The sequence below is a fragment of the Humulus lupulus genome, chromosome 7 (genome assembly GCF_963169125.1).
Source record: "Humulus lupulus chromosome 7, drHumLupu1.1, whole genome shotgun sequence".
Lineage (NCBI taxonomy): Eukaryota > Viridiplantae > Streptophyta > Magnoliopsida > Rosales > Cannabaceae > Humulus > Humulus lupulus.
The window spans coordinates 155177272-155195117 of record NC_084799.1 but is presented as its reverse complement, the minus strand read 5'-3'; the positions used below and the strand labels follow the sequence as shown (position 1 = coordinate 155195117).

Below are 17846 nucleotides of genomic sequence, written 5' to 3'. Positions count from 1 at the left end.
TATGTATGCCGAAATTTGTATGTGTGTCTTTGTGAATAATTGTTTTTTATTTAAAAATTAAAAAGAAAAAGGAAATGGGTTGTCATCTTTTGAGAAGAGATGACAAGGCTTATCTTTCGATTGTGTTTACATTAGGATAGGGTTTAGGTGAGGTGTAAGGAGAGGAATTGGTGGGATTGAAGTATATTTTGTGGGATTGAAACATATTTTGTGGGATTACATTTTCCACACTTGGTTTCTTTCCTTAGGTTTGGGTCACTAAGGTATTATAAATAAAAGAACATAACAGCCTTGGAAGACCCTTTGGTGGCTGTCGAAATCAAAAGAGAAGAAAAGGGGAAAGGCAAAGCTTTGGTGCTAGAGGAAAGGAAGAAGAGCAAAAGGTTAAGGTCTAAGGTTGTCGGGCTTAATTTGTAGTTTCGATTCTATTTTCTTCCTTCCTTTTCAAATTAGATTAGGATATGTTTTGATGATCAAGATTTTGGTATTGGAGGCATATACTAGAGGGACATAAGCTTAGGGTTCGGTCACCATTAAGAAAATCAAAGTAAGGATTTACAACTTTTGGTTTTGGTACACATGATGGTTGTATTTGTTGTTTTGTGTTGTTGAGCTTTTGGTTTTTGAAATGGTCATAATGTTTCGTCTGGCATATTTTGTGGGATTTGGAACTTAGTTCAAATGGTTTTGTGTCTTGTTGATTAAAGGTTCTAATGCAATTGTTGGGCTCAAAATTTTCGGCCTAAATATTTTGCTATTTTTGGGAATAAGTAAAATGAAGCATTTAAACAAGAACAGAGGAGGATCCAACAGTGGCCACGAGTCAGAAGCGAATTCCACTTTGTCTTCTGTAGGTTGAATATACAAGAAGACATTTTGGCGGGAAATTCTGTTACAACAATAGCCAATCAGGGAGTGGATTGGATAACTAATTTTTTATTATTTTGTTCAATAAATAACGATCTTTGATTTTTGCAAAGGGAACTGACTTAAGCATCAGAGTGTCTTTCTTGCAGGTACACCCAAACGATTCAACAATCACTAGAGTCTTCTGCGTCATTGGAGAAGAATGGAGAATCGACGTTTGATACTGTGTACCTCGCAAAATAGAAAGATCAAAATTGTTGCATCAATATTTTGGCGCCGTCTGTGGGAAATCAGTGAATAAAGAAAGTTTCGCAATATCAAGATTCATTCGAACGTGGAAGCCATGCTGCCAAAAACTAATGGAGCATTGAACGAAGCTGTTCTTGTCGCTTCCACAGTAGATGTCGGTGAACAAATCGACAAGATGTGTCGACTGTTGGAGGCTAGTCAACAAAAGTTCGATGAGGCCATCAAAACATTGAAAGCTACTCAAGCAAAAATGGAGGCCGAGATTGCCGAATTAAGAATGGAAAACGAAAGCCTGCGCAAAACTCAGGACAAGGGTAAATCCATTCCTGGTGGGTCTAGGACCCTGGTTGTCCAGGTTGATCCATCTGAAGATGGCACTCCTCGTATCAGGTATGGATCTCAGGCCCCGATGCCGCTGTCAAAAGCATGTTAACAACGGAAGGCTGTTGAGCGACAGGCTGAACCATACTAAGTACCAAAAGACGCTGGCATAGAACTACCATGAACGAGTCGAGCCACAACAGAGCATGGTCACCTGCAAACCCATACCTGGGCCAGGCTCGAGGCAACCACTGAAGAACCAACCCCCTCCGCTCGGTTCTTCGAAAGTTGGAAGGAGGAAATGTTTTGAGAAGTCATGGAGAAATTCTCTGAGGTTCGACCCACGCTAGGCTCTAACTTCATTGAATTGGTGTCAATAACTGCTGACAAATCACCCTTCAGTAAATGGATCCAGAATGAGCCAAAACCAAGAGACTACGTGATCACTCCTCTGCAAACCTTTAACAGTAAGGGAGATCCGCTTAGTCACTTGTTTCAGTTTCAACAGAAGATGACATTATAAGTAAACAATGAAGCTATACACTGCAAAATGTTCTCCACAACCTTTTCCGGGCATGCCTTGTTATGCTTCAGGCAGCTCAAACCTTGTTCTGTCAATAGCTTCTGCAACCTCCACAGAGCCTTCTTACAATAGTACAATGCTAACTGTGAGGCTCCAAGAACTATGGCAGAGATCTATCGAATTCAGCAAGGAGAAAATTAACACCTGAACCCACACCTATAATGCTTTATCGACTTGGTACACCAAATCTACAATATAGAACCAACGACCGCAACCAATATCTTCATTAAAAGTCTGTAAGTGGGATCTCTCTTACATGAAAATCTCACTATGAGCCCACCATACGACATGGAAGAAATACAGGTCAGTGCTAAAGGAGTCTTTCGAGTTTTGGAGTGTCGCGAGCACACCTAGAAGAAAGAACAAACAATCCTTCTCCTCCACCAAAGAGTGAGGATAAGAGAAAAATACTTGAATCAAATCCTCGAAGGGAGGGGGGAGGGGGGGGGGGGGGGGGGGGAAGAGATCAAGAAACAACTGTGATTCCCCAAGATTCTCTTCTTTTGAGTAAACCGTCCCACAAGAGGACATATATAAAGAGAACAAAGATCACCCTATCTGGCGAGAACCCTACAAGATCACAACTACTCCAGAAAGAAGAGACAAAAACAAGTTCTGCATCTTTCACAAAGATCACGGACATACGATCTTTGGATACCATAACCTCCACAACCAAATTCGGCTCTTATGATAAATGAATGATTGAATCATTACATCAAAGGATCCGATAGAGCAAACACCCCATAGCACAGTGTCGCTCCAGCTCCAACACCCACAGTAGCACCGACTTCGATGAAAATTGCTTCTTCAAGTTTACAAGAACCCCTGAAGCAAGTCCCGATGATACATGGTACCATAGAATCGACCATGGCGGATGAACGAAAGACCAAAAATCAGAGATGAATGGTAATGCCCTGGATAGCCAAGACCGCTACACTGTGTGTTTTTAAAGGTGTGAGACTTGCTAATCAAGTTGTTTATTCAAAGCGTGTCATTAGCTAAAGTGTTCTAGGGCTAAAAGACAATTTGGCCGCAAAAGAAACGTTTAATAGATTATAAACAATTTACAGAAGGGATCCCCAAAAGTATAATGTTTAAAAGTTGGTTTACAAAATTCAACAGTTAAGAGTAAACATTAGCCATACTAAGGCAAAATACAAGGTTCTGGTCCTCTTGTCCCTGTAATCTCCTCAACCGTGGCGGCTGAGTAGCCTGACATGTACATTCACCCTGTAGAGCTCTCCAATCAGGATTGATCAATCTTGCCCTTGCCTTTACCTGCACCACGCAGCACCCGTGAGCCAAGGCCCTGCAAGAAAACAACATACACAACATATACAATATTATCAAACAAATATTCTAATAAGCATGTTCAAATATTCAATCCATAGCAATAAGCATACTTCAAAGTACAAATAACCTCATCTATAGTTAGATTATTCAACAATTTCATTAATCACATCTATAGCCAAATATAATAATCAACTAACACAAATACTAGAGCTGACACCTTAGGTCGCACCCTCTGTTTAACCCACTGAATCCGGCCCACTTAAACCGAGCTCAGTGCATAATAAGCTATCCTCGGATACCAGTGTCCGAGCCGTGCCAATTGCACAAGTTAACTGTGGCACACTTAGGCCGTTGGTTTACAATTTACATGGCATAATACCATTCTTTCAATCATATATATCAAGGAGCCCTTAGTCCCATTCAAATATTCAACCGGGTACAGTTTTCTTACCTTTGGCTTTCAAATGAACTAGTGACGGGCGATGCTCCTTGAGCGGGATCCGATCACCGAGCCCTAGCTTAGCACCTAGTCACAACCATGATGAAGGATACCATTAACAATCTTAAATGAGTTTCTAAACCAAGTTCCAGTCCCCGGAACATTGAACTTCACCAAATATGGCAAAAGGTTCAATCCCGAGCACCCTAGGTTAAATTCCCAAGCCTAAAATCTCGAAATCCCAAAATCCCTTAAGGGCCCCGGCATAGGCCATCCATGCCGCGGCATGGCCCCAAACAGAGCCCTCCTAAGGCAAAAAACCAGGTAAGGGCCGCGGCCCTACATGGACCATGCCGCGGCCCGCCCCCCTTCTTCAGCACATCTCAACTTCCAAGGGCCGCGGCTCACCAAGAACTATACCGTGGCCCAACCCTTCGAACCCATAAAAACCCACCATTTTCAACCTCTAAACCTCACTTTAGGCCATCCCAAATCTCCCAACTCAAAACCAATTAATAACAACATCATTAGAATGATTAAAACAACACAATTCAACCAAAAATCCAGCCTAACACTCACGAAAACCCCAATTCAGATTTTTGAGATTTCAAACCTAAAAACTCGAAACCAGCCATGGAAATTCTAAAATTCAACCATCAAACTTTGAATTGAAACTTACCTCAGCTGTAGAATCATTCCTCCAAGGATCCCCTGACCTATCATCAAAGTTTCAAGCCTCAAACTCCACCTTGAATATCAAAATCACAACTATTAAAAACTCAGCCATTTCTCTTAAAGTTCCTAATCACAGAACAAAAATCAATGCTTACCTTGGCTCTAATTCAGTCCTTGATTAGTTTTTTGAGTTAATCCTCTAGCTTATCCCCTTCAATTCCCAGAAATTCTGCTGGTTTCTCTTGAAATTTCAGAGTTGTTCTTCTTCCTTAAGAGAGAGGAGAGAGAGAAAGAGAGAAAGGTCAGTTTAATTTCTGTGTCTAGTATTTTCTAAGTCTTTCCAAGTATATCCTTAGGTGATTAAACTAATCCCAAAGCTTGGGGTACCAGAAATGTCCCCGAGGGAAAAATAGTAAAATTCCCCAGTATTCCCGCTTAAACATCCTAACCTCAAATATATCTCCAATTATTTATTTTCATCACCAGATAGTCTAATTCACTACCTGATACATAAAATACCCCTGACTTGTCCAAAGTCAATTATAATGCCCCGCTATGCCTTTTCCCCACTATCTAGCCCTAGGATCGCCTCGAGTCGTCGGCTACAGAGTTATTCACATAATAATGTGGTTCTCACATATACAACATATTTATTTCATATTACCACATAATATCATCAATTATCATATAATATCCTTTAAGCACCATCAATCACATAATATCTCATTCAAATAAATAATATTCATTATAATCCCATTTATGCCCTCCCGACACACTGATCAAGGCCCTTAAGCCTTATTAGCGAATTTGGGTCGTTACATGAATGGAGGAGAGAGTGAAACTCTATAGGTCGCTGGGACACACCGTCAACTTTATCACAACAGAGAAGAGGTGTTATCCTGCCACTCCAATAACTTTCACAGAACCAGACCTGCGAGGAATTCATTTACCTCACGATGATCCATTAGTAATAAAGCTCCAAGTAGATCATTGCCAGCTGGGAAGAGTTTTAGTTGATAGGGGCAGCGGTGTCCATATCCTCTTCTGGGACAAGTCTGTCTGCATCTCCAAATCCCCATACCTTAACACATGTGTCGTATCAGAAACATACTTCCGCAACATGGAGACATGAAACACATTATGAACTCCAGATAGCTACGGTGGCAAGGTCAGTCTATAAGCCACCTGTCCAATCCTCTCTTGGATCTCAAAAGGTCCAACAAACTGAGGGCTCAGCTTGCCCTTCACTCCAAACCTCTTCACCCCTCTCAGTGGTGAAACTCGCAGAAACACGTGGTCCCCAACCTGGAACTCCGCGTTCCTACGCTTAGGATCAACGCAGCTTTTCTGTCTACTCTGCGAAGCAAGCATCCTAGCTCGATTCTTCTCAATAGCCTCATTGGTCTTCTGAACCATGTCTGGTCCTATAACGCCCTGGATAGCCAAGATCGTTACACTGTGTACTTATAAAGGTGCAGGACCTGCTAATCAAGTCATTAATTTGAAAACGTGTCACTAAACATGTAAGATCTATGGTTAAAAAGGTTTTGGTCTCAAAAGACTCATTTAGCATATATGAACTGTAGTAACATGGGATCCCATTCAAAAGCGAAGATAAAGAAAGTTTACAGACTCCCAAAAGTACATGAGAAACCACTAGCCATACTAAGGCAAAACAGTCAGTCTTCAGGTTCCATGTCCTTGCTTAGATCTCAACTGTGGCGGCCGAGCACCTGGCTATGTACATTCTACTCGCTGAGCTCTCTAGTCAGGGCTGATCTAACTTGCCCTTGCCTTTACCTGCACCACGTAGCACCCGTGAGCCAAGGCCCAGCAAGAAAACATGATAGATAACTCAAACAATAACAACAGGTAAATAGCTCAGTAAGCAAGTATACTCATCAGGTAATCCACAACAGATATTCAGCATATACAATCCAACACAGGATACATTCTATCACATATGATATTCACATCACATAATATTCAGGGTCGACGACTTAGGACGCACCCTCTGTTTAACCCACTGACTCTGGCCTGCTTAAACCAAGCTCAGTGCATAATAAGCTGTCCTCGGATACCAGTGTCCGAGCTGCGCCCTGTGCGCAAGTGAGACCCTTAGCACCCTTAGGTCGTTGGTTCACTAAATGGCTTGCATGGCATAATACCATCTTTTCAAGCATCTACAATAGGGAGCCCTTAGTCCCATCACATATATTCAACCGGGTGCAGTTTTCTTACCTCTAGTCTGTACGGTTATCGAATTACGAGCAACGCCCCTCAAGCACGATCCGCTCCCGAGCCTAAGCTTTTATCACCTAGCCACAACCAAAGTATAAGGTTTCATAAATACTCCAATATAGGTTTCCAGTTACAAAACTAACTCCCGGGACTCCTAATTCCACCAAGCACGGTGGTGAAACCAAACCTGAGCACACTAGACCACTCACCCATGCTTAAAACCCTCAAAATCTCAAGTGTGCAACCAAGGGCTGCGGCCCCCAAAGCCTAGTCGCGGCCCTTCCCCAAAACAGAACCTCCTCCCTCACTGAACCACACACGTGCCGCGGCCCTTGCCTTGGGCGCCTCGGCGCGCCCCCTTGGCCGAGCCCCCTTGGCTTCTTTGCATGCTAGGGCCGCAGCGCTCTAGAACAGAGCTGCGACCCCCCTCTTCGAACCCAGATTTTTCACCATTTCCAAGCTCAAAACCTTACCTTAAACCATCCCAAAACTCCCCATCTCTTAACCAATTAATTCCCAACTTCTTTAGCATGATCTAAACAACATAATTCCCAAGAAAACACAGCCTAGGACACTCTAATCACATCCTTTCAACTTCTGAAACCCCAAGTGCTAAAAACACTCAAACCAGCCACCTAAACTCAATTTAAACCTCTAAACCAGAAGTTAAAACTCACCTTTGCTGTAGAACCACTTCACCAAGCTATAGCCAAGTCAAGTCCCCAAATTCCCTTCTTTAATTCTGCCTTAAAACACCAAAATTGACTTGTTTCAACACTTAATCAAAGTCCAGAATTCTAACCACAGAGAAGAAAATTAAGAGCTTACCTTAATCCTTGTTTAAGTGCTTGATAAATCCTTGAGCTAGACCTTCAATTCCTCACTACAAATCTCAGAATTTCAGCTAGTTTCCCCTTTAGTTTTCTATGTTTTTCTTTGCTTGGTTTCCCTTGAAAGTGTATGTGAGCTGAGACAAAATGCTTAGTTGGTTTGTGTTTTCTTCTAAACGCTTCCTAAGGTCTATCTCACATATTAAATCAATCCCGAGGCTCGGGGTGCCGGAACCATCCCCGGGGCCAAAACGGTAAAATCCCCCAATAGTCCCACCTAGACATTCTAACCTCAAATATATCTCCATATATTTATTTTCATGTCCCGATAGTCCAAATCACTACCCGCTATCTAAAAGTATCCCCGACTTCTCCAAAGTCATAACTTAAATCCCATTGTGACTTTTCCCGCTATCTGACCCTAGAATCGCCTTGAGTCGTGCTCAACGAACCTGTCCACATAATAATGTGGTTCTCACATATATCACATATCATATTACCACATAATATAATCAATTATCATATAAACATTATTAGACATATAATTACTCATTAAATCACAATTATTCCATTAATGCCCTCATGGCACACTAATCAAGGCCCTTAAGCCTTATTAGCGAATTTGGGTCGTTATAGGTCCTAAGTACCTCCTCTCACCCATCTCATCCCAATGTATGGGTGATCTACATTTTCTCCCATATAGCATCTCATAAGGGGCCACCCCAATCGTGGACTGATAGTTGTTGTTATATGAGAATTCAATCAATGGTAAGTACTTACTCCAAGACCCCTCGAAATCAATCACACATGCCCTAAGCATGTCCTCCAACACCTGAATCGTCCTCTCAGACTGTCCATCAGTCTGAGGATGGAAAGCTGTGCTAAACTTCAGCTGAGTTCCCATAGCTCTCTGTAGAGCTCCCCAAAACTTAGAGGTAAAGACAGGGTCTTGATCAGATACAATAGACTTTGGAACCCCATGGAGACGAACTATCTCCCTCACATACAACTCTACGTACTGTTCCACTGTATAGGTCAACCCTACTGGTAGAAAATGAGCTGACTTGGTGTATCTGTCCACTATCACCCACATCGAGTCATGAAGTCCAAGTGTCCTGGGTATTCCTCCCACAAAATCCATCGTAATATCCTCCCACTTCCACTCCAGGATACCCAAAGGCTGAAGCAATCCCGTTGGTCGCTGATGCTCAGCCTTAACCTGTTGACATGTCAAACATCTAGCCACATACTCTACCACATCCTTCTTCATCCCGGGCCACCAATACAATGTCCGTAGATCCTGATACATCTTCATGGTACCCGGATGAAGCGAGTATGGCATAGTGTGAGACTCATCCAGTATCTCTCGTTTGACCCCCTTATCTGCTAGAACACAAATCCGTCCCTGATATCGAAGTAAACATGTCTCATAAACAATATAATCCTTAGCTGTCCCCGGTAAGACGTGCTGTCTAATCTCCTGCAACTGCGCATCCACCAACTGTCCCTCCTTGACCCGCTCTAACAGGATCGACTGCAAGGTAATATTTGCTAACTTACCTACCACCAGTTCTATCTTTGCCCTGACCATCTCATCAGCTAATTCCCTCGAGATCTGGGTGGAATTATACAACTGTCTTGGGCCCGTCCGGCTCAACGCATCTGCCACCACGTTGGCTTTCCCAAGGTGGTAAAGGATGTAACAGTCATAATCCTTAACCAACTTCAACCAACGTCTCTGCCTCATATTCAGATCCTTCTGGGTAAAGAAATACTTCAGACTCTTATGATCAGTGTATATCTCGCACTTCTCTCCATACAAATAATGTCGCCACACCTTCAGTGTGAATACCACTGCTGCTAATTCCAAATCATGAGTCGGATACCACTGGTCATACTCCTTTAGCTGCCGAGATGCATAGGATATAACTTTCTCATTCTGCATCAACACGCAGCTTAAACCCATCCTCGATGCATCACAGTAGACCACAAACTTTCCTTCCTCCGAAGGAAGACTCAACACAGGTGCATAAATGAGTCGTCGCTTCAACTCTTGAAAACTGTTCTCACACTTCTCAGTCCAAACAAACTTCTGATTCTTTCTCGTCAACTCTGTCATTGGTGAAGAAATCTTCGAGAACCCTTCTACGAACCGTCTGTAATAACTTGCCAACCCAAGAAAACTCCGCACCTCTGAGGTGTTCCTTGGCCTCAGCCAATCCCTTACTGCTTCTACCTTGGACAGATCCACCTTAATCCCTTCTGCCCCAACTATGTGTCCAAGGAAAGTCACCTCTGGCAACCAAAACTCACACTTCTTGAACTTGGCGTACAACTGATGCTCCCTCAACCTCTGTAAAACCTGTCGAAGATGTTGCTCATGCTCTACCTATGAACTGGAGTATACCAAAATGTGATCGATGAAGACAATAACGAACTGATCCAAAAAGTCCTTGAACACCCTGTTCATCAGATCCATAAAAGCTGTTGGGGCATTGGTCAAACCAAAAGACATGACCAAAAACTCATAATGCCCATACCGCGTCTGAAAGGCCATCTTCGGTATATCTTCATCTTTGATCCTCAGCTGGTGATAACCAAATCAAAGATCAATCTTTGAGAACATCGTCTTTCCCAGCAGCTGATCGAACAAGTCGTCAATCCTCGGTAGGGGATACTTATTCTTGATGGTCAACTTGTTCAATTCTCTATAATCTATACATATCCTCAAAGTCCCATCCTTCTTCTTAACAAACAACATTGGAGCGCCCCATGGAGAATAACTAGGCCTGATGAATCCCAAATCCAGAAGTTCTTGCAACTGTATCTTCTATTCCTTCAACTCTGCTGGTGCCATCCTATATGGTTTCCATGATACTGGTTCTGTCCCCGGTGCTAACTCAATCTCAAACTGAATCTCCCTGCACGGCGACAACCCTGGCAGATCTTTAGGGAATACATCTAAACACTCACATACCAATCTGGTCTCTCCCGGCCCTGCCGGCATAACTCTAGCGGTATCCACTACACTAGCCAGAAAACCTATGCATCCTCCCTGCAACAAGTCTCTGGCTCTCAATGCTGAAATAATGGGCATGCGGGGTCCAGACACCGCTCCCACAAAGACAAAAGGGTCCCCGCCCTCAAGCTCAAAAGTTACCATCTTCTTCCTACAGTCAATGGTAGCTCCGTACCTCACCAACCAGTCCATCCCCAGAATCATATCAAAATCCTCTATACTCAGTTCAATTAGATCTACTGATAATTACCTACCATCCACTACCACTGGCAGTGCCCTAATCCATCTCCTAGATACTACCAGTTCTCTTGTAGGCAAAATGATCCCAAACCCTGAAGTACTATACTCACTAGGTTTACACAGTCTATCAATCACCTTATCAGAAACAAACAAATGTGTAGCACCAGAGTCTATCAAAACAGTAAAAGGAGTGCCAGCGCTAGAGAACTGACCTGTCACTACCGAGGGACTAGCCTTGGCCTCAGCCTGCGTCAAAGTGAATACTCGAGTTGGAGTCAAGCTATCCACTTTCCTTGCTTCACCTTTCTTCACTGTTGGGCAGTCTTTTCTGAGATGCCCCATTGTACCACATACGAAGCAAGCCTTGGCCCGACACTCGCCCAGATGGTGTCTTCTACATCTCGGGCCCTCTAGATAGGTCTGCCATGCTTCACCACCACTCCGACGGCCACCCTGACCACCCTGACCCCTCCTATCACGACCAGGAGCGGTGGAGGTGTCAGGAGTCTTCCTCTTTAAGTCACTGGGGCCTCTGCCCCTACCGGATCCAGAATATGGAGGCACCGCCCTGCGGTCCTCCCTTCTCGCTACACTATCTCTCCATATCTTGTTTTCTGCCTCCTCAGCGGTAAGAGCCTTCTCAATGGCCTGGGCATAAGTTGTTCCTCCAGGTATCGTTGTAATTCTAACATCTCGGGCTATCATAGCATTCAGCCCTCTAATGAATCTATCTTTCCTAGCTCCATCAGTAGGCACAAGGTCTGGTGCGAACTTCGCAAGTCTATCAAACTTTAGGGCATACTCAGTAACAGTCATGTTGCCCTGAACCAGACTAACAAACTCATTCACTTTCACTGCTCTGACAGCAACATTGTAATATTTCTGACTGAATAGATCTTTGAAACCTTCCCAACTCAATGTAGTCACATCCCTAGTCTGCGATGCCACTTCCCACCAGATACGGGCATCATCTCTCAGCATATAAGTGGCGTAGGCCCCTCTATCATGCCCTTCTATCCTCATAAAATCCAGAATTATTGTAATCATAGTTAGCCACTGCTCAACATTCAATGGATCCGGTCCACCCTCAAAGATTGGGGGTTGCTGGTTCCTGAACCGCTCATATAACGGCTCCCATCTGTTACCAACCTCCCCTGCCTGCATAACTGGTACCACTGCAGGTGGTACAATAGGGGCATCACTCCTTGATGGAGCCTGCTGTCGCAGAATACGGATCTGCTCGTCTTGGCTCTGTAATCGAGCCTGCATCTCAGCCATCAACTGTTGCCAGTTCTCAGGGACTGGTGGAGGGTTCTGGCCCTAGTCATCATCTCTGGCCCCAGATCTAGTGTCGGCTAGTCGCGTAGATTTTCTTGGACGTATAGCTATCCAAGTCAATCTGCAATCAACGACTCGGCCATTAGACCATGATGATAGGGCATCAACTTCTCTCAGAATCCATCAATAGAACATAACCAATCACAAACAATCAACATCTCATGCACTGGCTGCTAATAAGCACGCCTCCAATCTCATTACATAATAGCTATAAAATAGGCATTCATACATGCATGATATACAATTACTCATCCACATATTCATTTACATGTACGGCGATGCTAATAAACACGCCACAATAATCTCACACAACAGTCAAGGGCCAAGCCCTATCAGTATCTCATGCTTCCTATAAATCCAATAAACAACAGCATTCATAACTCATCTCAGGCATATAAGCAAATAAACACATATTCAGATTACCAAACCCTGAATCGAGCTTGTCTCTAGCAGCGAATGTACATGTCCCGCCTGGATAGCCAAGACCGCTACACTGTGTGTTTTTAAAGGTGTGAGACTTGCTAATCAAGTCGTTTATTCAAAGCGTGTCATTAGCTAAAGTGTTCTAGGGCTAAAAGACAATGTGGCCGCAAAAGAAACGTTTAATAGATTATAAACAATTTACAGAAGGGATCCCCAAAAGTATAATGTTTAAAAGTTGGTTTACAAAATTCAACAGTTAAGAGTAAACATTAGCCATACTAAGGCAAAATACAAGGTTCTGGTCCTCTTGTCCCTGTAATCTCCTCAACCGTAGCGGTGGAGTGGCCTGATATGTACATTCACCCTGCAGAGCTCTCCAATCAGGATTGATCAATCTTGCCCTTGCCTTTACCTGCACCACGCAGCACCCATGAGCCAAGGCCCAGCAAGAAAACAACATACACAGTATATACAATATTATCAAACAAATATTCTAATAAGCATGTTCAAATATTCAATCCATAGCATATAAGAATACTTCAAAGTACAAATAACCTCATCTATAGTTAGATTATTCAACAATTTCATTAATCACATCTATAGCCAAATATAATAATCAACTAACACAAATACTAGGGCCGACACCTTAGGTCGCACCCTCTGTTTAACCCACTGAATCCGGCCCGCTTAAACCGAGCTCAGTGCATAATAAGCTATCCTCGGATACTAGTGTCCAAGCCGTGCCAATTGCACAAGTTAACTGTGGCACACTTAGGCCGTTGGTTTACAATTTACATGGCATAATACCATTCTTTCAATCATATATATCAGGGAGCCCTTAGTCCCATTCAAATATTCAACCGGGTATATTTTTCTTACCTTTGCCTTTCAAATGAACTAGTTACGGGCGATGCTCCTTGAGCGGGATCCGATCACCGAGCCTTAGCTTAGCACCTAGTCACAACCATGATGAATGATACCATTAACAATCATAAATGAGTTTCTAAACCAATTTATAGTCCCCAGAACATTGAACTTCACCAAATATGGCAAAAGGTTCAATCCCGAGCACCCTAGGTTAAATTCCCAAGCCTAAAATCTCGAAATCCCAAAATCCCTTAAGGGCCCCGGCATAGGCCATCCATGCCGCGGCATGGCCCCAAACAGAGCCCTCCTAAGGCAAAAAACCAGGTAAGGGCCGCGACCCTACATGGACCATGCCGCGGCCCGCCCCCCTTCTTCAGCACATCTCAACTTCCAAGGGCCGTGGCTCACCAAGAACTATACTGCGGCCTGACCCTTCAAACCCAGAAAAACCCACCATTTTCAACCTCTAAACCTCACTTTAGGCCATCCCAAAGCTCCCAACTCAAAACCAATTAATAACAACATCATTAGAATGATTTAAACAACACAATTCAACCAAAAATCCAGCCTAACACTCATGAAAACCCCAATTCCAATTTCTGAGATTTCAAACCTATAAACTCAAAACCAGCCATGGAAATTCTAAAATTCAACCATCAAACTTTGAATTGAAACTTACCTCAGCTGTAGAATCGTTCCTCCAAGGATCCCCTGACCTATCATCAAAGTTTCAAGCCTCAAACTCCACCTTGAATATCAAAATCACAACTATTAAAAACTCAGCCATTTCTCTTAAAGTTCCTAGTCCCAGTTCGAAAATCAATGCTTACCTTGGCTCTAATTCAGTCCTTGATTAGTTTTTTGAGTTAATCCTCTAGCTTATCCCCTTCAATTCCCAGAAATTCTGCTGGTTTCTCTTGAAATTTCAGAGTTGTTCTTCTTCCTTAAGAGAGAGGAGAGAGAGAAAGAGAGAAAGGTCAGTTTAATTTCTGTGTCTAGTATTTTCTAAGTCTTTCCAAGTATATCCTTAGGTGATTAAACTAATCCCAAAGCTTGGGGTACCGGAAATGTCCCCGAGGGAAAAATAGTAAAATTCCCCAGTATTCCCGCTTAAACATCCTAACCTCAAATATATCTCCAATTATTTATTTTCATCACCCGATAGTCTAATTCACTACCTGATACCTAAAATACCCCTGACTTGTCCAAAGTCAATTATAATGCCCCGCTGTGCCTTTTCCCCGCTATTTAGCCCTAGGATCGCCTCGAGTCGCCGGCTACAGAGTTATCCACATAATAATGTGGTTCTCACATATAAAACATATTTATTTCATATTATCACATAATATCATCAATTATCATATAATATCCTTTAAGCACTATCAATCACATAATATCTCATTCAAATAAATACTATTCACTCTAATCCCATTTATGCCCTCCGGGCACACTAATCAAGTCCCTTAAGCCTTATTAGCGAATTTGGGTCGTTACATGAATGGAGGAGAGAGTGAAACTCTATAGGTCGCTGGGACACACCGTCAACTTTATCACAACAGAGAAGAGGTGCTATCCTGCCACTCCAATAACTTTCATAGAACCAGACATGCGAGGAATTCATTTACCTCATGACGATCCATTAGTCATAAAGCTCCAAGTAGATCATTGCCAGCTGGGAAGAGTTTTAGTTGATAGGGGCAGCGGCGTCCATATCCTCTTCTGGGAAGATTTCCAAAAAATGGGCCTTGAGGAGAGCCTAATCAGACCTTCTGTCGCGCCAGTCCTAGGATTCAACAGTCTAAGAGTCTACCCAAAGGGAGCAATCAAATTGAACGTTGTCGTAGCAGAACGCAATTTAGAAGTTGACTTCCTGGTAATAGATTCTATTACAATCTTCAATGCCATCATGGGGTGAAGTTTGATCCACAGAATGCAGGGCGTCATCTCCACTTTACACCAAGTCAAGCCATGCAAATCTCTTGACGGACGTTACACTATTGACATCAAGGCATGCCAAAGAAAGGCAAAGAAATGCTACTTAACCCTGAAAGAAATAAACAAAGTGGACGCACAATCCTTTGACGACGATAACACCAAATAATAATTAATAGACAAGTTACAATCATATCTCAAGAGTATAGAGGATGAGGAAGAGCATGGGAAACCGCAGTCAAATCTTGATGATTTAGAAGAGGTTTGCATAGTCTCAAACGACCCATTTGAATGTGCCAAATTTCTAGGTCGTGAAAAGCAAGAGCTAATCGAATTCCTCAAGATGAGAATCGAGACTTTTGCTTGGTCCCCACATGTGATGCCTGGCATCGACCTAGAAATCATGTGTCATAGCCTCAATATATCAGAAGACTTTCCAGCTATCAAACAGAAGCAGAGAAGGTTCACTCTTGAGGTTAATCAAGCAATACAAGATGAAGTGGAACGTTTGTTAAGCATAGGTGCAATTGAGAAATGCTTATACCCCAGCTGGCTAGCAAACCCTGTAGTGGTCCCGAAAGAGAATAGGAAGAAACGAGTATGTGTCGACTATACCAAACTGAATAAAGCATGTCCAAAAGACAGTTACCCGCTCCCAAAAATTGATCAGATGATAGATGCTACTGCGGGTTATGAAAGAGTGACATTCCTCAATGCTTACTCCAGCTATAACCAGATCCCAATGAAGAAGGAGGATTAGATCCACATTGCATTCACAACAGAGCGTGGCTTGTACTGCTACAAGGCCATGCCTTTTGGCCTAAAAAATGCAAGGGCAACATATCAGAGGCTAATGAACAAGCTCTTCCTGCACTCCTAGGAAAAAACATCGAAGTTTATATTGACGACATGGTAGTAAAATCCAGGGAAAGTATCACGCATGTGGAAGACGTGATAGAGTGCTTCGACATATTTGATAGGTATTAGATGAAGTTGAGCCCTGCGAAGTGCACTTTCGGAGTATCTTCGGGAAAGTTCTTGGGGTATGTAGTTAGGAAAAAAGGCATTGAGGCCAACCAAACTTAGATTGCCTCACTGACAGAAGTCAAAGAACCGAGAACTTTTCGCGATGTCTAAACTATAACAGGCAAAGTAGTTGCCCTGGGTAGGTTTATATCCCGCATGTCAAACCACTGCTAACCCTTCTTTCAATGTATTAAACATTCCACCAATACAACATGGGGAGCCGAAAAAAATAAAGATTTCGAGGAACTGAAGATTAACTGTAGTGCACCAAATATTTTTTTTTAGATTATTTAAATTTTGTGATTTAATTTATTTAAATGTTAAGTGTGATGAATTGTTTTATTTAAATGTTGTTTATTTTATTTGATTGTTTGTTATTTTATTTAATTGTTAGAATTGTTTGGTATAATCTTTTTAAATTTAAATTTGTTAATTGTTGGCTTGGTTATTTATTTTAATAAGTGAATAATTGTGTAACATGTTTATTTTACTATTAGTGTTACATTTTAAATAAGTGTGACAATTGATGTGATTATGTGAGATTTGGTTGAATGCACTAAGGTGCATGGTAGATAGTGATGCACCCTAGTGATTTAGTGTGTTCAAGTATATGGTAATAAGATGCACATGTGTGGATTTTCTACACATTTTATAATTGCCATTTATTTGATATTATTGAGTATTTTTATTTAAATGATAGAAAAATAAATAAAATAAAGGAAAGGGGAAGTAGTGTGGACATGTAGTGTAGTGGGAAAGGGATTGATATTTTTTCCATTATTTTTCTAAAGTAAATAAATTTAAATTGGACGAAGATAGCTATTATGGGTAAGAGAATTTTGACATTTTATTCAATTAAAATACTCTTTATTATAAAGGATTTGTAGGCTGAATTAGATGAGTGGATTAGGGAACTTACCATTTATTTTGGCGAGGCTTTATGAGGGAATTATGATTAAAAGGAAAGAAAAGAAGGAAGAGAGGCCATTTTGCAAGCTTGTGCCGTGACCTAGAGAGATAATAGAGAGAGAGAGAGAGTGGCGTGCTAGAGAGAAGGAAGGGCTGCCATATTTTCTAGAGAGAATAAGAAGAAGAAAGGAAGAAGAAGAAGAAAAAGGGCTCAAGCTAGGGTAAGGTTTTTGGTTGTTTTCCTTATGATTAATCTAGTATTTTGATTGGGTTGTCTCTAACCTTGTTCATCTTCTTCTCCATCTTGATTATTCAAAATATACAACCCCTAGGGTTTGAGCAAGGAGGTTATTGTACTCTTGATTGGATTGGATTCTTGATTTTCTATCAAGAAGAGGTATTGAAATCCCTCCCTAAATTTTATGATTGTTGGTTTTGATGAATAGATTATTAGAGGGATTATGGTTAAAGGGGATTTATGTTTTGGGAAAGAAAAATGGATACTTTGTGTTCTTGATATCTTGTTGATGATAAGTTGTTTGATTTGCATTAAGGGTATCATGGTTTAATGTATAAAAGGGTTATGATGTTGAT

The 17846-nt window shown here is 42.0% G+C and overlaps 1 protein-coding gene across 1 annotated transcript in view; it reads left to right on the top strand.

Moving 5' to 3' along the window:
* The first annotated feature begins 1967 nt into the window (after window positions 1-1967).
* Window positions 1968-17846, top strand: part of LOC133792307 (small ribosomal subunit protein uS15-like) — a 65963-nt gene continuing 50084 nt past the window's right edge. The window contains exon 1 of the mRNA XM_062230212.1: window positions 1968-2105. Coding sequence (XP_062086196.1) covers window positions 1968-2105 — 138 coding nt within the window. The remainder of the gene's footprint in view (window positions 2106-17846) is intronic.